At 38.5% G+C, this 21,349-nt stretch overlaps 1 protein-coding gene across 8 annotated transcripts in view; it reads left to right on the top strand.

Annotated features, from left to right (window-relative positions):
* TMEM71 (transmembrane protein 71) overlaps nucleotides 1-18,307 on the top strand; it is a 61,055-nt gene extending 42,748 nt beyond the window's left edge. For 3 of the 8 annotated variants that reach the window (XR_004435533.1, XR_004435532.1, XR_004435531.1), the window contains 4 exons: nucleotides 2,163-2,238; nucleotides 9,864-9,925; nucleotides 13,093-16,491; nucleotides 17,961-18,292. Coding sequence is in view for 4 of the 8 variants with exons in the window: in XM_033203711.1 (XP_033059602.1) it covers nucleotides 2,163-2,238; nucleotides 9,864-9,925; nucleotides 10,027-10,084; nucleotides 13,093-13,108 (212 nt within the window). In the remaining 4 variants the exon portion in view is untranslated. Of the gene's footprint in view, nucleotides 1-2,162; nucleotides 2,239-9,863; nucleotides 9,926-10,026; nucleotides 10,085-13,092; nucleotides 16,492-17,960 lie in introns of those variants that run through there. The other 5 variants (XM_033203711.1, XM_033203710.1, XR_004435534.1 and 2 more) reach the window with 4 other exon arrangements.
* The last annotated feature ends 3,042 nt before the right edge of the window (nucleotides 18,308-21,349 follow it).

Below are 21,349 nucleotides of genomic sequence, written 5' to 3'. Positions count from 1 at the left end.
CCAGCTACTCAGGAGGCTGAGGTGATAGGATCGTATGAGCCCAGGAGTTGGAGACCAGCCTGGGCAACGTGGTGAGACCCCATTTCTAAAAAAAATTATCTGGGCATAGTGGTGCATGCCTGAAGTCCCAGCTACCTGGGAGGCTGAGGTGAGAGAAACACCTGAGCCTAAGAGGTCAAGGCTACAGTGAGCCAAGATCATGCACTGTACTGCAGCCTGGGCAATAGAGTGAGACCCTGTCAAAAAAAAAAAGAAAGAAAAAAAAAGAAAACAAAACAAAACAAAACAAAAAAGACCCTCTGTCCATGGTGGATCCTGGTGGCTCTGTGCCTATACCTTTCCAGTTTCCAGTTCAGCAGAAAGAGATTACGTCCGTCTAGACTAATGACAAGAGGCCAATAATTGAATTTCATTGGTTCTGGAAGGGCCTGTTTCACATGAACAAAACTTTGTTGATAAGTATGTGAAACTCCAAAAAGCTTGAAAAGAATCAAATGCTAGGAGGAAAGTGAGCAAAAATCTGTCACTTCACTAAATCATGTACCAACAGAGGGGGAAAGGTGATTCCTCAAGGAAAATATGGGCACTGTCCCCAGGGAACAGGAAATCGATGCTGACTGTTTTCTCAGTGAGCTTGCAGTCTAGTGGGGGAATATTGAGAAATATTACAGAATTTTTAATTCAATGCGAAAGAGAGTTAGCGAAGATATGAACAAGGTATAATGGGAGCACAGAGGGAGTGGCTAAGGGCTAAGGAGGAGCTAGTAGAATCAAGGTAGGATTCCTGAAGGAGGTTACACCTGAGCTGAGCTGAAAAAGGTATTCAGTAAATGGCCACTTAAGGAAGGAATTCATGAATAATTCGTCTCAAATCACACAATTCATATCTTTGTAGATCTCAAATTTAAACCCATTCATCCTTCAGTATCCAAGTCTAGTGAACTTTGCAGTTTTTCAAGCTGGGTTTGTTTCTGAGGAAATGTTTTCCAAATTCCACATGAAATCAGGGTAGGCTAAGAATAGAAACACACTTTAGAAGGGTGGTTGAGTATTCAATTGAACCCACAATAACTGAATTCACAAGATACATGAACAACTGTACATTTGCAGTGACATAATTTACTACTGTGATATTTTGAATTGCCAATCTTCAGCATTCCACCCGCATTATGGGCTAAGTAGGTTTTGTTAGCTGACTCAATCCTCATTCATGGCATAAATAGCAAAAATAAATGCATTTGTAACATAAAGTCATTCCAAGTTTTAAACAACTGTTGCAAAATTGAGCTTTTGAAGCATTTGGCAAAAATTAAGTTGAGGTCTGTTTATATTCTCCTTTAGGTCTTTTATGTGGTAATCCTTAAACCAGGTTTAATTTCTTTAAGGTTATTACAATAATACTGAGGTTCACTCTTATGCTTATAATTGTTGGATGATTTGTAGTTTCTACTGTGGCTTGGCAGTACTGAAATATTGTACTGATTGCAAAGAGTTTTGCAAAGACAAATATTTCATAATATATGTTCTCATTTTTGGTCTTTAGAGACTTCCGGTATGTGAAGTCACAATTGTCTTTCCCTGCCTGCTTCAGACAAAATGTTATGTTCTGTCTAGATGTGGTTTTTAAATCTTGGCTGTGACACCTCATAGCTGTGTGACCTTGGACGAGTTCGTCATTTCTCTTAGTCTTATTCTTCTCTTTGCAGAACTAAGATAATGGCATGCACCTCACAGGGTTGTTGTGCTGTTTAAGTGAACTAACGTATAAAAGCTCTTTGTGAATTATAAGGCACTTTACAGATTTTAGACATTATTATTATCACAGTCACAGAGTTAGATTTCTTATATTATCATAAACTCTACAAAGCCTTTCCCCAACGTTAGATCAAAAGGCAGCCCTAAACTGTGTAAACAGCATAGTCTTTTATTTTATAGTGAATGAAGAAAGTAATTAGTTGCAGAAATTTTCTAATGACAGCCCTGTATAACAGAAGGTAATTTTATCTTCTCATTTATGACACGTTGCTTGAACTGACATACGTTCCAAAAGTTTTTTTTTTTTTTTTTTGGTGGGTAGAAGGGAAGTTTGAGATGATTTTTTGTTCCAAGATGATTGAATCAGCAATGATTTCTAATTTATTTATTTTTGTTCTTCCTATTAGAAACCAGTTTGTTGCAAGAGGTCTTCTTTCAGGCCATCCTGCTTGCTGTGTGCTTAATCATTTCTGCATGTGCAAGGTAATTCAGATTTTATTTTCATGCAGTGGTATTTCATAATTAGTGAAGCTATAACTGATTGATGATTTCCTTGCCTTATTCCACAAAACATTTTAGGTAGCTTTGTTGTTAACATTTGTTCATTTGTCTGTCCATGATAAATTTCCCTTTATCTCTCATTGCCCACCTCCATCCTCTTACAAAGCATGCAAAACCTAGAAAGTAGGCAAGGCACAGTGGCTCATGCCTGTAATCCCAGGACTTTGGGAGGCCAAGGTGGGAGGATCACCTGAGGTCAGCAGTTCGAGACCAGCCTGACTAACATGGTGAAAATTAAAAATATGAAACTAGCTGGGCCTGGTGGGGGGGCACCTGTAATCCCAGCTACTCGGGAGGCTGAGGCAGGAGAATTGCTTGAACTCGGGAGGCGGAGGTTGCAGTGAGCTGAGATCCCACCATTGCACTCCGGCCTTGGCAACAAGAGCAAAGCTCTGCCAAAATAAATAAATACATAAATAAATACATAAATACATAAAAATCTAGAAAGCATACAAAACCTAGTGTACCTTGCTTAAAATTGTATTTTACCATGTATTTTTTTTTTCCAAAAAAAAAGTGGCTCCTGTTACAGGTACACTCTAAGTACACCCGGAGTTCAAAGGCACTTGAAGTTCCCACCATGGGACTTAGGGTCCCTGCAAAGACTCCACCCTTCCCATTGTATTTGCATATCCCCACATAAATTGTCTCTTTATGTCTTCTTAAGATATGTTTGTTCTCTACTCTCCGGCCTGTACGTTCTTCCTTTGCCTTCTTTTTCTTTCCCTATCCAAGTCTCCAGGGCAGTGATCGAGTTCCTTGGCCCACTCCTGTCTCAGGGCCTTTGTACTTGCTGTTCACTCTGCCTCTTACAACCCTCCAGATAGCCTCGTTACACGTGAACTTACTTCTTTACAAAATCTGTTCAAATGTCACATCATCAGAGAGATCTTTCCTGAAAATCCTGTATAAATAGCATGCCACTGTTTGTCACATGCACCTTGCTTTACTTTTCTTTCAAGCACTTATTACCCTCTGACTGTGACATGATTATCTGTTGAAGTTTCAATGGGATCTGCCTCCCCCTAGAAGAATATGAGCTGCCTGAGAGCAGACACATTGTGTGTCTCCCTCATTTCAGCATCCTCAGTGCCAGGGGTTCTTCGATATTTGTTGAATTGATGAAACAAAGGTGAATACAACAGTCCAGCGGTCTTTATGGTTCTTGAACTCTGGCCAGCAAGGGCTGCCTGCTCTCGAGTCCCACATTTTGAGGGTCAAATACAGCAGCATCACTTGGAAGAGCTGCTTTTCAAAATACAAAGTCCTGGATCCCATCCCTTGAGATTCTAATTTAGATTTACTGAGAATTGGTATTTTAAAATAAGCTGCCCAGATAATTATGAGTTTTGCAAAACATTTTTAGATCACAATGGGACCAAAAGAACAAAAGTGGAGGATGGGAGGTGCTCCTGTGGTTAAAAATAAATTTGCAAAATTCTGCATTCTGTATCCCAAGTTGGAGGACCATGACGTGCATTAGTATAATAATCAGTGAAATAATGTGGTGAGGGAACACGTCTGGCTTTATTTCACTTAGTGTTTTCCAAACCTCCAAGTTGATCTCAGAGCCCTTTCTTTCCTTTCACAGGACTGTGAATTAAATGTTCCTTAGGTTAATGTTTGTGGATACTCCTCCCTTAAGAGGTGGAGCTTAACTCTTAATCTTTTGAGGGAGGGCTGCATTTAGACACGTCTTCCAGGAAGTAGAGTAAGGAAGTGGGTAAGAAAGGTAACTCTGCAGTGGAGAAACTGGACAAACACTGCTGCGAGTGAACAAGTCAGCATCAACAGGGAGCAGTTACATTGATTGCGTGTCCCCCTGATAGATGTGCTGAGAATGGCGCTTTATCTCTGTGGTCTTCCAAATCCCAGTCTACCAAAAGAAAAATAGCAAAATAAATAAATAAATTAATTAATTAAATAAAATAAAAGAAATTAAGGGACATTCAACACATTATCTGAGCAGGACTTTCCAAAACTCTTGTTGTACTAATGTACCAGTGTTGGTACAATACCATGTTTCTTCATTGTGACAAACATACCACAGTAATAATAATAGAGAAAGCTGACTGGTGACCACATGAGAACCCTCTGTCCTAATTTTCTGATTACTCTGCATATCTAAAATTATTCTAATAATGTTTATTTGAATTAAAAATTGACTAAAAATGTATAGATGTGGGCAAGAGCATGGATGTTTCTCTTTTTTTTTTTTTTTTTGAGTCAGTGTCTTACTCTGTCATCCAAGCAGCAGTGCAGTGGTGCGATCTCAGCTCACTGCAAGCTCCACTTCCCGGGTTCATGCCATCCTCCTGCCTCAGCCTCCCGAGTAACTGGGACTACAGGCACCCGCCACCTCGCCTGGCTAATTTTTTGTATTTTTAGTAGAGACGGGGTTTCACTGTGTTAGCCAGGATTGTCTTGATCTCCTGACCTTGTGATCTGCCGGCCTCGGCCTCCCAAAGTGCTGGGATTACAGGCGTGAGCCACCGCGCCTGGCCAGATATTTCTCATAGATATGTAAGTGACACATGACAGACAGGAAAGTCGATATGTTTGCACATACAGGTTGAGTACGCCTCATACAAAATGCTTGGGACCAGAAGAGTTTTGGATTTTGGACTTTTTTTTTTCTTTTTTTTTTACATTTGGGAATATTTACATATACATGATGAGATAGCTTGAGGATGAGACTCAAATCTAAACAAAATTCACTTATGTTTCATATACACACAACCTAAAGGTAACTTTACACAATATTTTAAGTAATTTTGTGCACCTGTGGCATGAAGTCAGGTGTGGAAGTTTCCACTTGTGACATCGTGTAGGCACTCAAAAAGTTTCAAACTTGGGGCATTTCAGATTTTGAATTTTTTAATTAGAGATGCTCAACCTGTGTATATAAAATTCAAGAAAAGGCAAGACAAATCAATTATTATAGATGTAAGAATAGTGATTAATTCCAAGGGTATATACTGAAAGGGACAACCAAGGAACCTTATAGGGTGCAGGAAATATTCTGTGTCTTGATCTGGGTAAAAATTACAGGTGTTTATATTAAAAAATCAAAATCAAGTTGTATACTTTATAGGCTTTGCTGTATGTATGTTAGAGCTCATTTTAGAATAACAGTTTTAAAATGCATATAAAGGGATTTCCAAAAGGATATTCACTAGATTTTATTAATAACTTTTACTGTATGGTGGGATTTTTCCAATGATATTTTCTTTTCTTTTTTGTATTTATTCGTAATCTCCTTCAAATGATTCACATTTTGAAAATAAAAACCACAAAAATGTTATTCTTTTTTAAAATAAATCTACCCAGTGACATCATCACCCATCCTGTTGACAAAAATTCAAATGCTTGGTCACATATTGGCAAAGTTGTGAAGTAGCAGACGTGCTCCATCATTGCTGTGAATTTCTTAGCAATTTATTCTTAAAATCCCCAGTTGGGGGGCTGGGTGCCGTGGCTCACACCTGTAATCCCAGCACTTTGGGAGACTGACGCGGGTGGATCGTGAGGTCAGGAGATTGAGACCATCCTGGCCAATACCGTGAAACTCCGTCTCCACTAAAAATACAAAATATTAGCCGGGCGTGGTGGCGGGTGCCTGTAATCCCAGCTACTTGGGAGGCTGAGGCAGGAGAATGGTGTGAACCCAGCAGGTGGAGCTTGCAGTGAGCCAAGATCACGCCACTGCACTCCAGCCTGAGTGACAGAGCAAGACTCCATCTTGAAAAAAAAAAAAAAAATCCCTAATCCCCAGGTAGGGAGATTCAATAACGTCGACCAAGTTTAAAGTTACATGTCTCCTTTGACCTGGCCATACCTTTTCAAATAATTTATTGTGTGAAATGACATATGTAAAATACTATTCATTGCATTTTTAAGCAGTTTAAAATTATTTTTAAGTGCACTTTTAGTGGTTTTAGTATATTTACAAAATTGTAACACCATCACCACTATAATTCTATAACAATTTCATCACTGAAGAAAGAAACCCTGTACCCATTAGCAGTTACTCTCCATTCCTTCCTCTCCCACTTCCTGGAAACCACTAATGTACTTTCTGTCTCTATGAATTTGTCTATTCTGGACATTTCCTATAGAGTTACACAATATGTGGACTTCTGTGTCTGGTTTGACTCACTTAGCGTAATGTTTTCAGAGTTCATCCATGTCGTAGCATGTATCATATTTCATTCTTTTTATGGAAGAATAATATTCCATTGCATAGATATACCACACATTGTTTATCCATTCCATCAGTTGATGGGCATTTGAGTTTTTCCCACTGTTTGGCCATTATGAATAATCTTGCTATGAACACTGGTGTACAAGTGGACATACATTTTCATTTTTCTTGGTTAAATATCTGGGAATTGAATTTCTGGGCATATAGTAAGTCTATGTTTAGTATTTTTAGAAACTGCTGAAACGTTTTCCAATAGGACTTCACCGTCTTACACTCCCACCCCCACCATCAATGTATGAGGAATCTAAATTTTCCTCATCCTGAACAGTTGCTATTGTCTGTCTTTTTGACTAGAACCATCCTGGTGGGTGTGGTGTGATACCTCACTGTGTTTTTGATTTGCATTTGCTTGATGGATAATGATGTTGACCATCTTTCCATGTACTTATTTGATGTTTGTTTGTGTATCTGTTTTACAGAAATGTCTGTTCAAGTACTCTGACACTTTTTAACCAGGCTGTTTGCTTTTTATTGTTAAGTTAAAATAATTCTTTGTATTTTCTGCATATTAACCCCTTCTCAGATATGTGATTTGCAAATATTTTTACTGGTCTGTGGATTGCCTTTTCACTCTATCGAATGTATTCTTTGATGTGCAGAAGTTTTAAATTTTGATGTAGCCCAATTTCTCAATTTTTTTTTTTCTTTTTTGTGGTCTCTGCTTTTGGTGTCACAGTCAATAAATCATTGCCAGACCAACTGTCATGAAGTTTCCCACCTATCTTTTGTTGTGTTTGGTAGTTTTAGCTCTTACATTTAGGTTTTTAATTCATTTTGACTTAATCTTTGTATATGGCATAAAGTAATGCTTCAACTTCATTCTTTTGCATGCAGTGTAGTAAGTTTTGAAGTGGAAAAGCATGAGTCTTCCAACTTTGTTTTCCTTCCTCAAGATTGTTTTAGCTATTTTGAGTCCCTTGCACGTCATTTTGGTAATAGCAGAAAATAGAAACAACCCAAATGTCCATAAATAGAGGACTGAATAAATAAATTAAGTTTGTCCACGCCACAGAACAATGTGCAGTTGTGAAGTGCAATAGAGATAGATGTAGTAATAAAGTTAGAGAATGGGGTGGGAAAGACAGCGAGACAGAGAGAGACAGGATAATTCGTATCTTTCAAGATATAAATTATTCATAACTGGAAAGTACAAGCATTGAATACAGTTGTCCCTTAATACATAAGAGGGTTTGATTCTAGAGCTTCCCTCAGATACCAAAATCCTTGAATACTGAAGCCCCTTATATAAGATGATGTAGTGTTTGCAAATACCATGTGTATATCCTCCCATATAATTTAAATCATCTCTAGATTACATATGTAGATGGGTTATATTACTTATGAACTTTATTTTAGGATAAGAAGAGGCATTACTGTTATTAAATGAAATGTTTGTTTTTAAAAGGGAGTGTTAAGTCTGACTGGTCCGAATATCTTTTTTATAGACAAAATATGCTGTGGAATATACAGGTGTGGGTGATCTAGATCTCCATCTCTTCACTGCCGTGACTCTTATTCAGATATATATTGAGCCTTTACAAGTAAGGTGTGAAGTGGTGAGGGGTGTGTGAGCAAACAAGTGTGGGGTCTGGTCACTGCTAGGTTGTAATAGCATCCGGGCCTAGCCACAACTTTGCTCTGAAATCAGAGCAGGCAACGCGAGCAGGGAGAGGCCAGGGGCAGGAGCAGGCACTTCCAAGCCTGCAGGGGCAGGGGGGCTTCCAAAGCCCCCAAGAGTGCAGGGATACCTGGGTTCAGAGCAGTGGCTGGGCGGCTGCAGCTACACCTAGGAGGATGGGGCTCCCTCCTGTTCTGGGCTCCCTCCTGTTCCAGGCTCCCTCAGGCTCTGTGAAGCACACAACCCTGGCCACGCCTCCCCTACTGCAGCTGGCCTCTTTGCAGCAGCCACAGATAGGCTGCTGCTGCTGCCATCACTTATGGGACTTCAGTTTTTCCCACCATTTCTGTCTTCCCTTAATTTCTTATTTTGTCAGAACAAATTATTTCTCCCATGGAATATTTTGCTTGTATATGATTAATATAGAAAACTGTTCACCTCCTCTAAGAAAATGTACTAACCCACAGCAATAACAAATATGCTAATCTACAATTAGCTCATTCCTTTTTGTTGCTGAATCATATTCTGTTGTATGGATGTACCACAGTTGGTTTATACATTTGCCTGTTGAAAGGTGTCTTGGTTGCTTCTGGTTTTTGACAATTTTGAATACAGCTTCTATAAAGAATCACATGCAGATTTGTATACAGACACAGAGTTCAACTCAGTTGAATTAATACCAAGTGCAGCTGTTGGGTTTTATGGTAAGTCTACGTTTAACTTTGTAAGCAAGGGCCAAACCATCTTCCAAGTGTTTGCACCCTTTTCATTCTTAACAGCAATGAATGAGAGTTTCTGTTGCTCTGCATCCTCCCTAGCATTTTGTGTTGCCAGTTTATTTGGGTTTTAGCCGTTCTACTAGGCATGCAGTGGTATCTTACCGTTTTAATTTGCATTACTCTAATGATGAATGATGTTGAACATCTGTTTTTATACTTATTTACCATTTGTATATATACTTTGATGAAGTGTCTGGTCAGATATTTTGCTCATTTTTTCAAGTGAGTTGCTTATTTTCTTATTTAATTTTAAGAGTTCTTTATATATTATGGATAGAAGTCCTTGATCAGATACATAATTTGCAAATATTTTCTCACAGACTGTACCTTGTCTTTTCATTCTCTTAGCAGTGTCTTTCACAGTGCAAAAGTTTTACATTTTGATAAAGTCCAATTATTCATTTCTTTTCTTTCATGGATTGTGCATTTGGTATTATATTTTAAAACTCATTGCCAAATACAAGGTCATATTGATATTCCCCGATGTTTTCTTCTAGAAGTTTTACACTTTTATAGTCTACATTTTTGGTCTATGACTCATTTCGAGTTAAATTTTGTGTAAAGTGGGTTATATATGTGGAGGTTCATTTTTTGCATGTAAATATCCAACTGTTTCAACACCATTGGTTGAAAAGATGGTATGTTCCCTTTGAATCGCTTCTGCATCTCAATTAAAATTAGTTTACTCTAGCTGCATGAGTCTACTTCTGGACTGTCTACTCTTTTCGTTGATCTGTATGTCTGTCCATTTTCCAATATCACTATCTTTATTACTGTAGTTTTTATAGTAAACCTTGAAATCCTAAGTCTATAGTAAGTCTAGGAAAATCACATAGGTTGAAAATGCACTTTAGTATGCTAAATCAGAGCAATCTTGTTGTTTCAGATGGTTTATGGGAGAAATATTAGCCAGTGTCTTCACATGTTCGTTGATGATAACTATAGCTTGTAAGTAACTGTTTCCCAGATTACTGCGATGATGCCTGTATTTCATTCCAATTTTGGTCACTTTAAAATGATTTTAAAATATTTTCTCTTTTTCGCTCAAGATGTGAAATCCTTGTTTCTCAGCCTTGCCAGCTCTTTCAAAGCCACTGCCTGTGCTCAGTAAGTGTTGCCTGTGTTGTCATTATTGTCTGGACAAAGGTGACCATAATTTGATATCCGAAAATGGTTTCTGCTGCATAGTAGATGGCAGTGACTGTGTATAGAAAACGTCGTGATCATTTGTCCTGAAGACTACTTTCTGTTACTGCTAAAATTTAATAGTATTATCATCCTGCCTCCTAAATTTTTACATCAAAATAATTTTTAAGCACAGGACTTAGAAAATAATTTGAAAGGTAATGTCCTTTAAAATAATTTTTAAAGTGATTTTGTAGATTCATAGCACTACACTTTATAAATACCTCATATTAAGAAACCTTTGTGTTAGACTTTCCCAAATAGCTGGCAAACTGCCCATGAAATGATCTCAGTTACAAACTGTGATTTCTGTGCCTTCTCTTATTCATTTAATGATCCCCTTGTGTGTTAACTGCCATGGTTCAGCATATTTCAAAGGGTTACTGAGGTCTGGGTGGGATGCCCATAGAATTTCAAACAGTCTGGAAAGCACTATCCTATTGCAAGATGAACTGTGCTAATTACCTTCACTTCAATATGGCTGCCAGAGGCAAACTCACATGGCTTGGAGACTGAGGTCTGTAATTCACCATGGCGCTCTTACAAAATCTGCGTTAATTCTGAAATCACAATGGGGTTTAGTGAAAATTTATTTTGGTTAGGATTCTAGGCAATATTGATTTACTGACATTTTGAGTGATGCTTCCCACAATTTCTAGATATTTCAGGTGTCTAGGGGTGCACATATAGCTAAGTTTTATTCAACCTGATATTTAGAAAATTGAATCTTTGGGTAACTCAAGAAATCCTTGTAATTTAGCCCTTGAAATTAATGACAGGCTGGGTGTGGTGGCTCACACCTATAATCTCAACACTGTGGGAAGCTGAGGCAGGAGACTTCCTTGAGTCCGGGAGTTTTAGGCCAGCTTGAGCAACATAGTGAGACCTACAAAACATAAACAAAATTAACTGGGTGTGGTGATGTGCACCTGTAATCCCAACTACTGGGAAGACTAAAGTGGAGGGATTGCTTGAGCCTAGGAGGTTGAGGCTGCAGTGAGCCGTGATTGTGCCCATGCCACTGAACTTCAGCTTGGGCTACAGAGAGAGAATTTGTCTTAGAAACAAAAAGAAAAAGAAAAAGAAAAAGGAATTAATGACTTTTGTTTAAAACAATTATTGATTTCTAAAGTGGCACCACCTAAGTTACCAAACCTTTATTGAGAATTTATGATATATTCTATATGGTATGGGGTACCCAGTTCAGCTCAACTGCTGTTAATGAAGTGTCTACCATGGGTTAGACACAGTCACTAGGTGCCAGGGTGTCAATGCCCCAGCATGTGGCTGGCCTTGAGATTTGATCATCTCATTAGAGTAAAGGACATGTAAGGGGCAAGGTGAAGTTGCCTTTTAATATAGTAAGTGCAAATATCAGGTTAGTACAGGAGCCAGGGGGAGCACAAGGAGGTCGGTTTACCAGACTCAGAGGAGAGGGGCGTATGTTCAGGGAGGGCCTCCTGGAAGAGCCAACATCCATCCTGCAGGGGTTATATCACCTGCTGTTTTCTCAGAACTTCCCATTGTTCTGGGCTCATTGTTTGTTTTCTCCTAAAAGAAATTACATTAGGACAATATTTCTATCCTGAACAAATGCTCTTATCTTCTGACTCATTTATGGAATGAGATTCCTTCTTTGATTACTTGTGTACATACTTTGACTTGTTCTTCTCTTGTTCCCAACTCCATTTCTTTCTGTTTCCTGTCCACCAGCCTCATATACACACACATTTGCATTTAAGACCTGTGAAAACAAGGACTATTGACTTCATTTTTGTATCTACCACCAAAGCCTTGAAAATAGTATGTACTCCATACCTATTCATTAACTGTGTTTTACTACATCATTTCTTGAAGTACTTCCTTAAAAGCCCAGAGCTCTGTGTGTATATTAAAGACTTTGTAACCCTCTCCTTCTTATGTAAACATACTGAGAAACTAACAAACCAAAGACATGGTTATTAATATTGAGAGTCAAGAATGACTCATAGGCTTCCTCTAACAATCAATGATGAGAATCTAAGGAAGTGGAAGGCAAGCACTGAATTCAGTTCAGCAAATATTAATGCAGCACCCTCCCCCCAACATACACGCCAATCTTGCACTGTGCAAGTTAGATTAGATTAGGTGCCTGTTTAGCACCTCACACTTCTCAGATCATATCCCTTTTTCATAACATAATGAAATTCTTAGGCAACTGTTTTCCTCATTAAATTTAAAGTCTGTGAGGATAGGGACTATCTATCTTGTCCACCATTGGCCTGAGTGTCCCTTGCAAATGAAGGTCAGCCCGGGTATCTCGTGTTAGTAATGATGTGTTAGCATCAGCGGTACATGTTTTGCACACTTATGATTTCATAGTAACAAAATGGGCAACATCTGTTCTCTCTTAGATGAAGGAATGTATGTTTGTATATGTAATGAATGAATGAATGAACTTTAAGGAATAAAAATACGGGGAAAATCCACCTGTTACCCTACAGACTGTTCTACTGGGCAGGAGAAGGCCTTTTTCTGGAAGTTGTATTCTTTTGAGCCATTTTCTTTACTAAGTTTTTAATCTTCTTGAGGCTCATGATTGCCTTTCACTTAAAGTGCATTTAATCCAGAAAAATGCCATAAGGGCAGATGGGAAGAGGAAACCTTAGGAAATGTTAGTTAGCTAAGTACCACGCTGGGCTGAGGGGTCGAAACTTCTATAGCCTTTCAGACAAAAAGGAGAGCACTAAGAACTGCTGGGATAAAAGCAAAAACAAAAGGTACCCTTAGTTGAGGCTGCACTCTTCCTAGTCGTGATTACTTAGGCCAGTTGTGGGTAGGGGTGTGATTGTGCGCATATATATGCACACAGGGGTATGCAGTGATTACATACTGCATTTCCTGGGCATGGGGATGAATTATGCATTTCTTTTCTTCTTTCTCCAATCTAGGTTTGTCAAAATTTGACAACCACTTAGGAATGCCTTCGATGAATGTACTCCATCTGAGTATCCGGAAATTGTCCAGCTTGCAGTCTACTTGGAATCAAGTGTTTTATTGAAAGGGAGTAAGCAAGTAGTTGAGAAAAATCCATTTTAGTTGGACTATGTGATTTTAAAATGATCTCAGTTTTTCCATCAAAATTATAATATGCTCATGAAAATAATATTAATTTGCCTTCCCTTTGCAAACACCAGCAGTTGAAAGGGAAAGGACAGGGAGTGTGATGGAAAAGAGACCGCCTGAAATAAATGTTCCCCTATGATTCTCTAAGGCAGTGGTTCTTGAGCTTGAATTTTCATTAGGAAATTCTGTGAGGAGCTTGTAACCAGATTCATGTGTCTGCCACATGCACCTATCTCTTGCTGAATTGCTTTAATAGAACAATGAGAGCAAGTTTGTCTAATTAATACCAACCTGGCAACTTGAATAACAATAAATGCAATTTGTACATAAAATATAATGCTGCAAAAGTTTGTCATTCACCTCAATGGAGTGACTTGATATTAGATGGTAACAGTAGGTGATGGTTGATACGGAAATGGATAAGAAAGAAGCATTTTCTGAAAGTTATATTCTTTTGAATCACTTTCAAAACCAAGTTTTTAATCTTGGGGCTCATAATTACCTTTCACTTAAATTGCACTTAAAGATGTAACACAGAAAAACGCCTTAAGGACAAAATAAAGGCAAAACACCAGAGCGCTTTGAAATGCATGAAAATGGTGCAGCTGTACCCTTGAGCCTTGACTCAAGGGCTCTAGAAAATGTTCCCTTTCTACCCCCCACACTTGGTGCATGTTCACAAAGCAAATATGGCCTGCAATTCAAATTTGTTCTATGTGATATTCTCTGAGTAAAACCTCTTATGTGCAGAAAATTGTCTTTGCTCAAAATGGTAATGCCAAAATGTGACTTTATATATAATTTGCATTTAGTGCATTTTTTGCTTAAAAAATAAACTAATAAATAAATGGAGTCACCAGCAAATTTATATTTGTGTGTGTGTGTGTATATATATATTTTTGTTTTTGAGAAATCGTGGAGAAACATCATTAATTGAGGACTGTATTATTTCCCTATTTCTGCCTTAACAAATTACCACAAACCAAGTGGCTTACAGCAACATAAAGTTATTGTTTTACAGTTCTGGAGCTCAGAAGTCTAAAATAAAGGGCAGCAGAGTTGTTTTCCCTCTGGAGGCTTTAGGGAAAGATCTATTTCCTCACCTTTTTTAGCTTCCAGTGGCTGTCTGTATTCCTTGGCTTGTGGCCCCCTCCTCCACCTCCAAAGCACACAGCTCTGATTTTTTACTTCCATCATTGCATCACCTTCTTCTCTTCTGCAGTAAAATCTCCCTCCACCCTCCTCTTTAAAGGACACTTGAGTCTACATTTAGGATCCACTCTGATAATCTAAGAAAAAATCCTTGACTTAATGACATCTGCAAGGCCCCTTTTGTCATATAAGGTAACATTCACGGGTTCCTATGATTAGAACCTGGCTATTTTGGGGGACCATTAGTAAGCTGACCACAGTTGTAATTGAAATAGCTTTGTGTAATAATTGAGTACATCTGGGATGTGTCTCATGCATTTGCCATTTTTACAAGTAGGTTAAGTGATCACAAAGTGATCTACAATCCACATGCATGGAGTGCTTTGAAGTGGGATTTAAAATGAATTTAATGGAGAACTAAATGCATATAGAGCCTTTCATTTAATACTCTATTAGGAGAGTTTCCATTGAGAATTTCTGTGTTTCCTTTGTCTATGTGTAACGCACATTTTTCTACAGGGTCATTTGATTTAAATGATAATGTTTTTCAAAGTAAGATACTGAAATAGTACTAATTGTTTACATGCATATAATGCTTCATTGTTAACAAGGACCTTTTCTCCCAGGCTGTTTGAGCTTACTATGGCTACTGTAACAAGTTACCACAGATTTGGTGGCTTAAAACAATGCAAATGTATTATCTTACAGTTTCGGAGGTCAGTCCAAAATGAACCTTACAAGGCTAAAACCTAGAGACTGCTTGCATTCCCTGGCCCCTGACCCCCTCCTCCATCTTCAAACCACTTCACTCTAACCTCTGCTTCTGTGGTCACATCTCCTTTTCTGACTTTAGACATCTTGCCTCCCTCTTAAAAGAATTTTTGTAATTACATGGGGCCCACCCAGATAATCCAGAATAATCTTTCCATTTTAAAATCCTTTACTTCATCCTATTTACAAAGTCCCTTTGCCACATAAGGTAATGTAGTCATAGGTTCCAGAGTTCTGGAATGCAGACATCTTCCAGGACCCAATGGCTAAGGCCTTCCCCAGTGAAAGCTTCAGATGAGAGGCCAGTGCAGGACAGCACCTTCTTTGCAACCTTGCAGAGGACACAGTTAAAGCCGTGGTTCTGACCTACAGAAGCTGTGAGGTAATAAGTGTGTGTTCTAAGCTGCTAAACTTGTGCTAATGTCATTACATGGTGATAGATAATGAACACAACATCCACAGATTCTCCCCCAAGTTTATGAAGTGTGTTGCTGTGCAAAATGACTTTAGGACATGTCCGCTAGCAGTGGGCTCTAGCCAGATGGTTGCTTTTGAGCCCCACTACTTGGAGTGGCGAGTATAACCTTAATCACCTGCAGATCCATCTGTGACAGAGGTGCACAGGATCTGACGAGTCATGTGTGTGCTGCCAGGAAGACTTGTACATCACTGGATGTCAGCTTTCTGCCAATGACCAGCCTCAATCCTCCTCTTAAGGTCCTATTTGTTATTGTAGTCTAGCAGTGGGCAACATTGTTATAAAGAACCCTGTCTGCTGTACACAACAAATTCTTAGTGATCTGGAATTCACTCCTTGGGAATTTGTAACTTTGCTGAAGTTAATAGTCATCATCAGAATATGATTTTATGTATATATTTGATTTTACAGTTTCATTTATTAATTCATTCAGTAAATATATATTTAGTCCGAGCATGTGCCAAGAGCCAGTCTGGTCCCTGGGAATATGATGATGAAGAATACAGATGAGGTTCCTGTGCTTATTAAATGTCGTGTTTATGTAGGCACCATTCATTCTGTGAAATAGGCAGAACAGCTGTTTTTAAAAACTTGTGTTGTTCAAATACCAGCAAAACAGAAAATGATGTAAAAATTATTATAAGGCAAATGCCGTGTTTTAGTCAGTTTTGTGTTGCTATAACAGAATATCACAGACTCTGTAATTTATTTTTTAAAACAAACATATTTCTCACAGTTCTGGCAGCTGTGAAACCCAGTATCAAGGTGCTGGCATCTGGCAAGAGCCTTCTTGCTGCATCATCTCAAGGCTGAAAGTGAGAGGGTGAGAGAAGGCCAAACGGAGGAAAGGGGCCAAACTCATCTGTCTGTCAGGAACCTACTCTCAAGATAACTAATCCATTCTCACAATAATAACATTAATTCATTCATGAGGGCTGAGCCCTCACTACCTAGTCTCCTCTTAAAGGTCCCACGTTTCAACACTGTTGCGTTGGGGATTACGTTTCCAACATATGAAATTTTCAGGTCACATTCAAACCATAGTATGCCCTTTTAAGAATCAAACATAAAAAGAGACAAAATCTTGCTGGCTATACCAGGACCCCTCCGGCTGCCCCTTCCAACATCCTCACCTTCTGAATAACCACTACACTGAGTTTATGAAAATCACCTCTGTATCTTGCTTTATAGTTTTTATTACCAATGTACATTTCTAAATACTATAGTATAGCTCTGCCTGTTTTTGTTTGTTTGTTTAATGCCTTTTGGGTCTCTTTTAATGCACAGATTCTTCCTCCCTGACCTTTGAAGTTTGTTTCTTTGAAAACTGCATCATTTGTCTTGTAGACTTTACTACATTGGAATTTTGCTGATCTCATGTCTGTAGTAAAGTTTAATGTTTTCCTTAGTCTTCTGTATTTCTTGCCAACTGAAAGTTGATCATAGAGGCTAAATCGTTTTTTGTTTTGAATTTTCTGGGGAACAATTACTTCCTAGGTGGTGTCATATTCTTTGTCAAGAGGGGCATTATGTCATTTTTGTGTTGTCAACAGCCATTTCTGATCAGTGGTCAGATATATAATTAATTACAGATGGAAAATGATGATATTCCAGTTTGATCACATCTTCTTTATTTATTTGTTGGGAGTATGTCTGTGCAAGGAAATATCTGCCATCTGATTGCCCAGTGGTTCAGATTTTACAGGAAAGGAGAGATGAATGCTTGAGTCTTTTCCTTTATTTGCTAATTTTCAAAACAAAAAGTGTATTTCTTAGTATCTTTTAAAGGTGGCCAGGGTGCCATGTATAATCAACATTTATATATATAAAGGAACTATGTTTAATACATAAAATTTCCTGGGAGGCATACCTTCCAACTTCCAAACTCTATGGACTTTGTACCTCATCAAGATGCTAAAAAGATTGAGAAAGTAAATTAAAGTGTGAGCGATATATAGACAATAACTCAACTTTAAAAATTCAACCACCATTTATTTTTTGAGAGCCTACTACCCACAAGAACTGAGTCAGGTACAGATGTTTTAAAATACGGTTCCTGCCCTCAAAATCGTGAGGGGAAACAAGGCATTGCATGAAACGAGAAGGATAAGGCCACAGGGCCAATACTGACAGGAGTCCTTTAGCAAAAGGACTATAGAAGATTTCTACTCACCCACTGTCATATCTCAGACTGCTATAACAAAATACTACAGACTCAGCATCTTACACAACAAACATATATATATATATATATATATATATATATATATATTTTTTTTTTTTTTTTTTCAGAATTCTAGAGGCTGCAAAGCTCAAGATCAAGGTGCCAGCTGATTCCGTGTCTGGTGAGGGCTAACTTCCTGGTTTGCAGATGGCAGTCTTCTTGTTTCAGCTTCACATGTTGGAAAGAAAGATCCAGGGTCTCCTCCTCTTTTTATAAGGGAGCAAACCCCATTCATAGAGGACACATTATCATGACCAGATCATTTTCCAAAGTCCCCACCTCCAAATACCATAACATTGGGGATTAGAGCTTCAGCATATGAATCTTATGGGTACAAAAACATTTGGTACATAATACCCAGTTACCAAAAATGTATGTCTAATAAATTTTAGAGATCCAGTCCTTCTGAATTGAACATCATTGTTTTGACTTATGCGTCTTTTAATGCCTTTTACTAGAAATATTACTTTGCTGCTCTAGAAAGTATAAATGATTTATAGTTGTTCTAGCTCATTCATCCATGAGTTCAATCAATCCAATCAATCATTATTATAATTGATCACCTGATAATTACCTGGCACTTGCTAGGAACCAAGGATTTTTTAAGTGAAGGAAATACAATTCTACTCTCAAGGAGCAGATGTCATAGCAGACTGAGAACCAGCTAAGCATGTAATTACAAGTGTCAAATATACTCTAGAGCCAAAAAATGCATTTCTTTGAAAACATTTACAAGGTCAGATTCTCTGGTAATTTAGATGAATTCTTCCTTTGGGTTAATGGGAATAATGGTATTGTCTTCTCTTTTTGAGAGCAGAGAGAGATGAGATGTGAAAGGAGAGACAAAGTATCAGAAACAGGTAGTGAGGAGAAGAAAATAAATGATCACAGTGGCAATAAGTTAACATTAATAGAAAATATGATCACTGGGGAACTTTTATTCTGTGCCTGATCCTGCCCCTGGCAAGTTCACATTGCATGTTCTGTTAAATCTCATAACAACCACTTTAGCTAGGCAGGTGTGATGGTTAATTTTGTGTGTCAGCTTGAATATATCATGATGAACAGTCGTTTGGTCAAAAACTAGTCTAGATGTTCTTGTGAAGGTATTTTGTGGATGTGATTAATGTTTGTAATCAGTTGACATTAAATAAAGCAGATTATCCTCCATAATGTGGGTGGGCCTCATTCAACACATTGAAAGCCTTAAGAGCAAAGACAGATGTTTACCAAAGAAGAAGGAAGTCTGCCCCCAAATTGCAATATAAACATTCTGCCTGAGTTTCCAGCCCATAGAGTCAAGACAGTAACATCATCTCTCACCTGAATTTCCAGACTGCCATCTTGCCCTATGAATTCTGGACTTGTCAGCTCACTACAATTGTGTAAGCCAATTCCTTAAAATTTCTCTCTCTCTTTCCATATATATAGTGTATACTGTATTAGTTAAGGTTTTCCAGAGAAATAGACCCAATAGGATGTGTAATATAGATATACATGTATTACATATAATATACAAAAATTATATATTTCTAATTCATCACATATAACAAATAGGACATATAATATATGTGATTATGTATAATATATGTGACATATGTAATATATATGTTTATAATATATCATATATCCTATTGTTTCTGTATCTCTGGACAACCCTGTCTAATATAGCAGATAGGATAATTGCCATTTTATACATTTAATAACCTTAGACAGGTTGAATAACTTTCCCAAGGGTTTCCCAAGAGGGTGAGTGGGAGATCTAGATTTTGAAGCCAAGCCTGTCTGACGCACAGCCCTTACTTTCCCTACTACTGATTGCTGCTGAGAAGGTTACATGAGAGGGGCCTGGTGCCTCGGTGATCAAAGGCTGTGTGAGTCACGCTCGCCAGAAAAGCTAACTCAAGAGAAAGTTTTCCATGAGGTGAAACATTAAATGAAAAGAGTCATCTTTCAGAGACAATGATGACCTTCACCTTTTTTCTTGCATCTCAGGGTTCTCAAATCTAGTTTCTTGGAGAATTGGCATGAATGAGATGCAATATAAAGAGAGGAATTATCAAACATTGTCTGGTCTGCTTTAGAGCCTCTGTTCATAGAGGCTGATGTAGCTACAGAGCTCATTAAAAAAGCTGCTCTTTTGTTGGAGCATGTACTATATGCCAGGTGATTTATCTTCTTGGTCTGTAACTGTTGCCACCATCCTGCTGAGGACTACTCTTGGTTTGGTCACTTCCACAGTATGTAAACCCACATCATGTCTGATGGGCCCAGTCAGTCATCCTTCATCTTGTAACCATGCTGTATGGTCTCCAAGCTTGCCTGCCATATTCTGTCTTAATTGTCTCAGACTGGGAAGTGTCATGTCCCTTTATTTATAGGATTGGTCATATGACCCACTTATGCAAGGTGGTGGAGAAAGCAGGGAAGTACATGGATCTTTGACGAACTTTAGCAGCTCCGCCACCCACTCTCATTTAAAAGCGAGGAAGGCAAACTTCAAGGAGGATGTATTGCTCACCCTGAGTCATACACCACAGGTCTCTAAGGCGCCTATGCCACTCACCTCCACCCCCTCCTCAACACCCTCACTGCAATGCTCCTCCAAGCAGATATCTACTGTAGTTACTCCAAAACAACTCAGATGCAAAATGATCTGCTTGTGCTGCAGGAGAAGCCAACCACCACTCCCAAAAGGAATCCCACTACTGCAAACACAATGCAGCAGACACAGACACCTGCCAACTTGGCATACTTTGCATCAATGCCACATTTCCCTACCAGGCTTTGATGAAGGTCTGATCATGCATTTCAAAAAAAAATCTACCCTACTGTGCAGGCTGTATCCCCTCCATCTGTCCCACACTCGGTAAAATCTGCTACAGCTGCAAGCTACACCTGCTAGAGAGCCAGAGAGGATACCTTGGGAGTGGAGGGCAATTTAGCAGGTGGATGCTAAAAACTGGAAACTATTTTGCAAAAATTTTCTTATCCTTTTGTAGCCTTAAAGGAAACTTTTAAAAAAAGAAAATAAAATGCAAAGGGTAAAACAAAGGCTGGCGAATCAGAACTTGCACGTTCAATGCAAAATGAAATTTTGCATTTTTTATTGTAGAGAGAGAAGGTAGCCCCTCCTCCAGTCCAGGCCAAATTGAAACAACATACCTTTGTGTGGGTGAAGCTCATCTTCAGGCTGCAAGTGATCTGCTGTGGGGGAGACAGTTGAAACTCACTGCCAGAAGTTCCATTTTATTCTCAATTTTATTTTCTTTTTTTCAGTAAAAGAAAAGGTCAAAAAACACATTCTAGAGGCTTCCACCTTCCTAATCTTCTTTGTTTTTTCTCTTGCTGTGTGTCCCTCGAAGAGTAGCATTGCAGTATAGCATGATACTTCGGCTCTGGAGTCAGAATAGACCTGGGACTAGACTGCGACCCAGCTACTTAACTGCTTTCACTT

This window comes from Trachypithecus francoisi, unplaced genomic scaffold (assembly GCF_009764315.1).
Source record: "Trachypithecus francoisi isolate TF-2019V2 unplaced genomic scaffold, Tfra_2.0 Lachesis_group7, whole genome shotgun sequence".
In the NCBI taxonomy this organism is placed as follows: Eukaryota; Metazoa; Chordata; class Mammalia; order Primates; family Cercopithecidae; genus Trachypithecus; species Trachypithecus francoisi.
The sequence above is the reverse complement of the archived record's forward strand: the minus strand, read 5'-3'. Positions and strand labels throughout refer to the sequence as shown.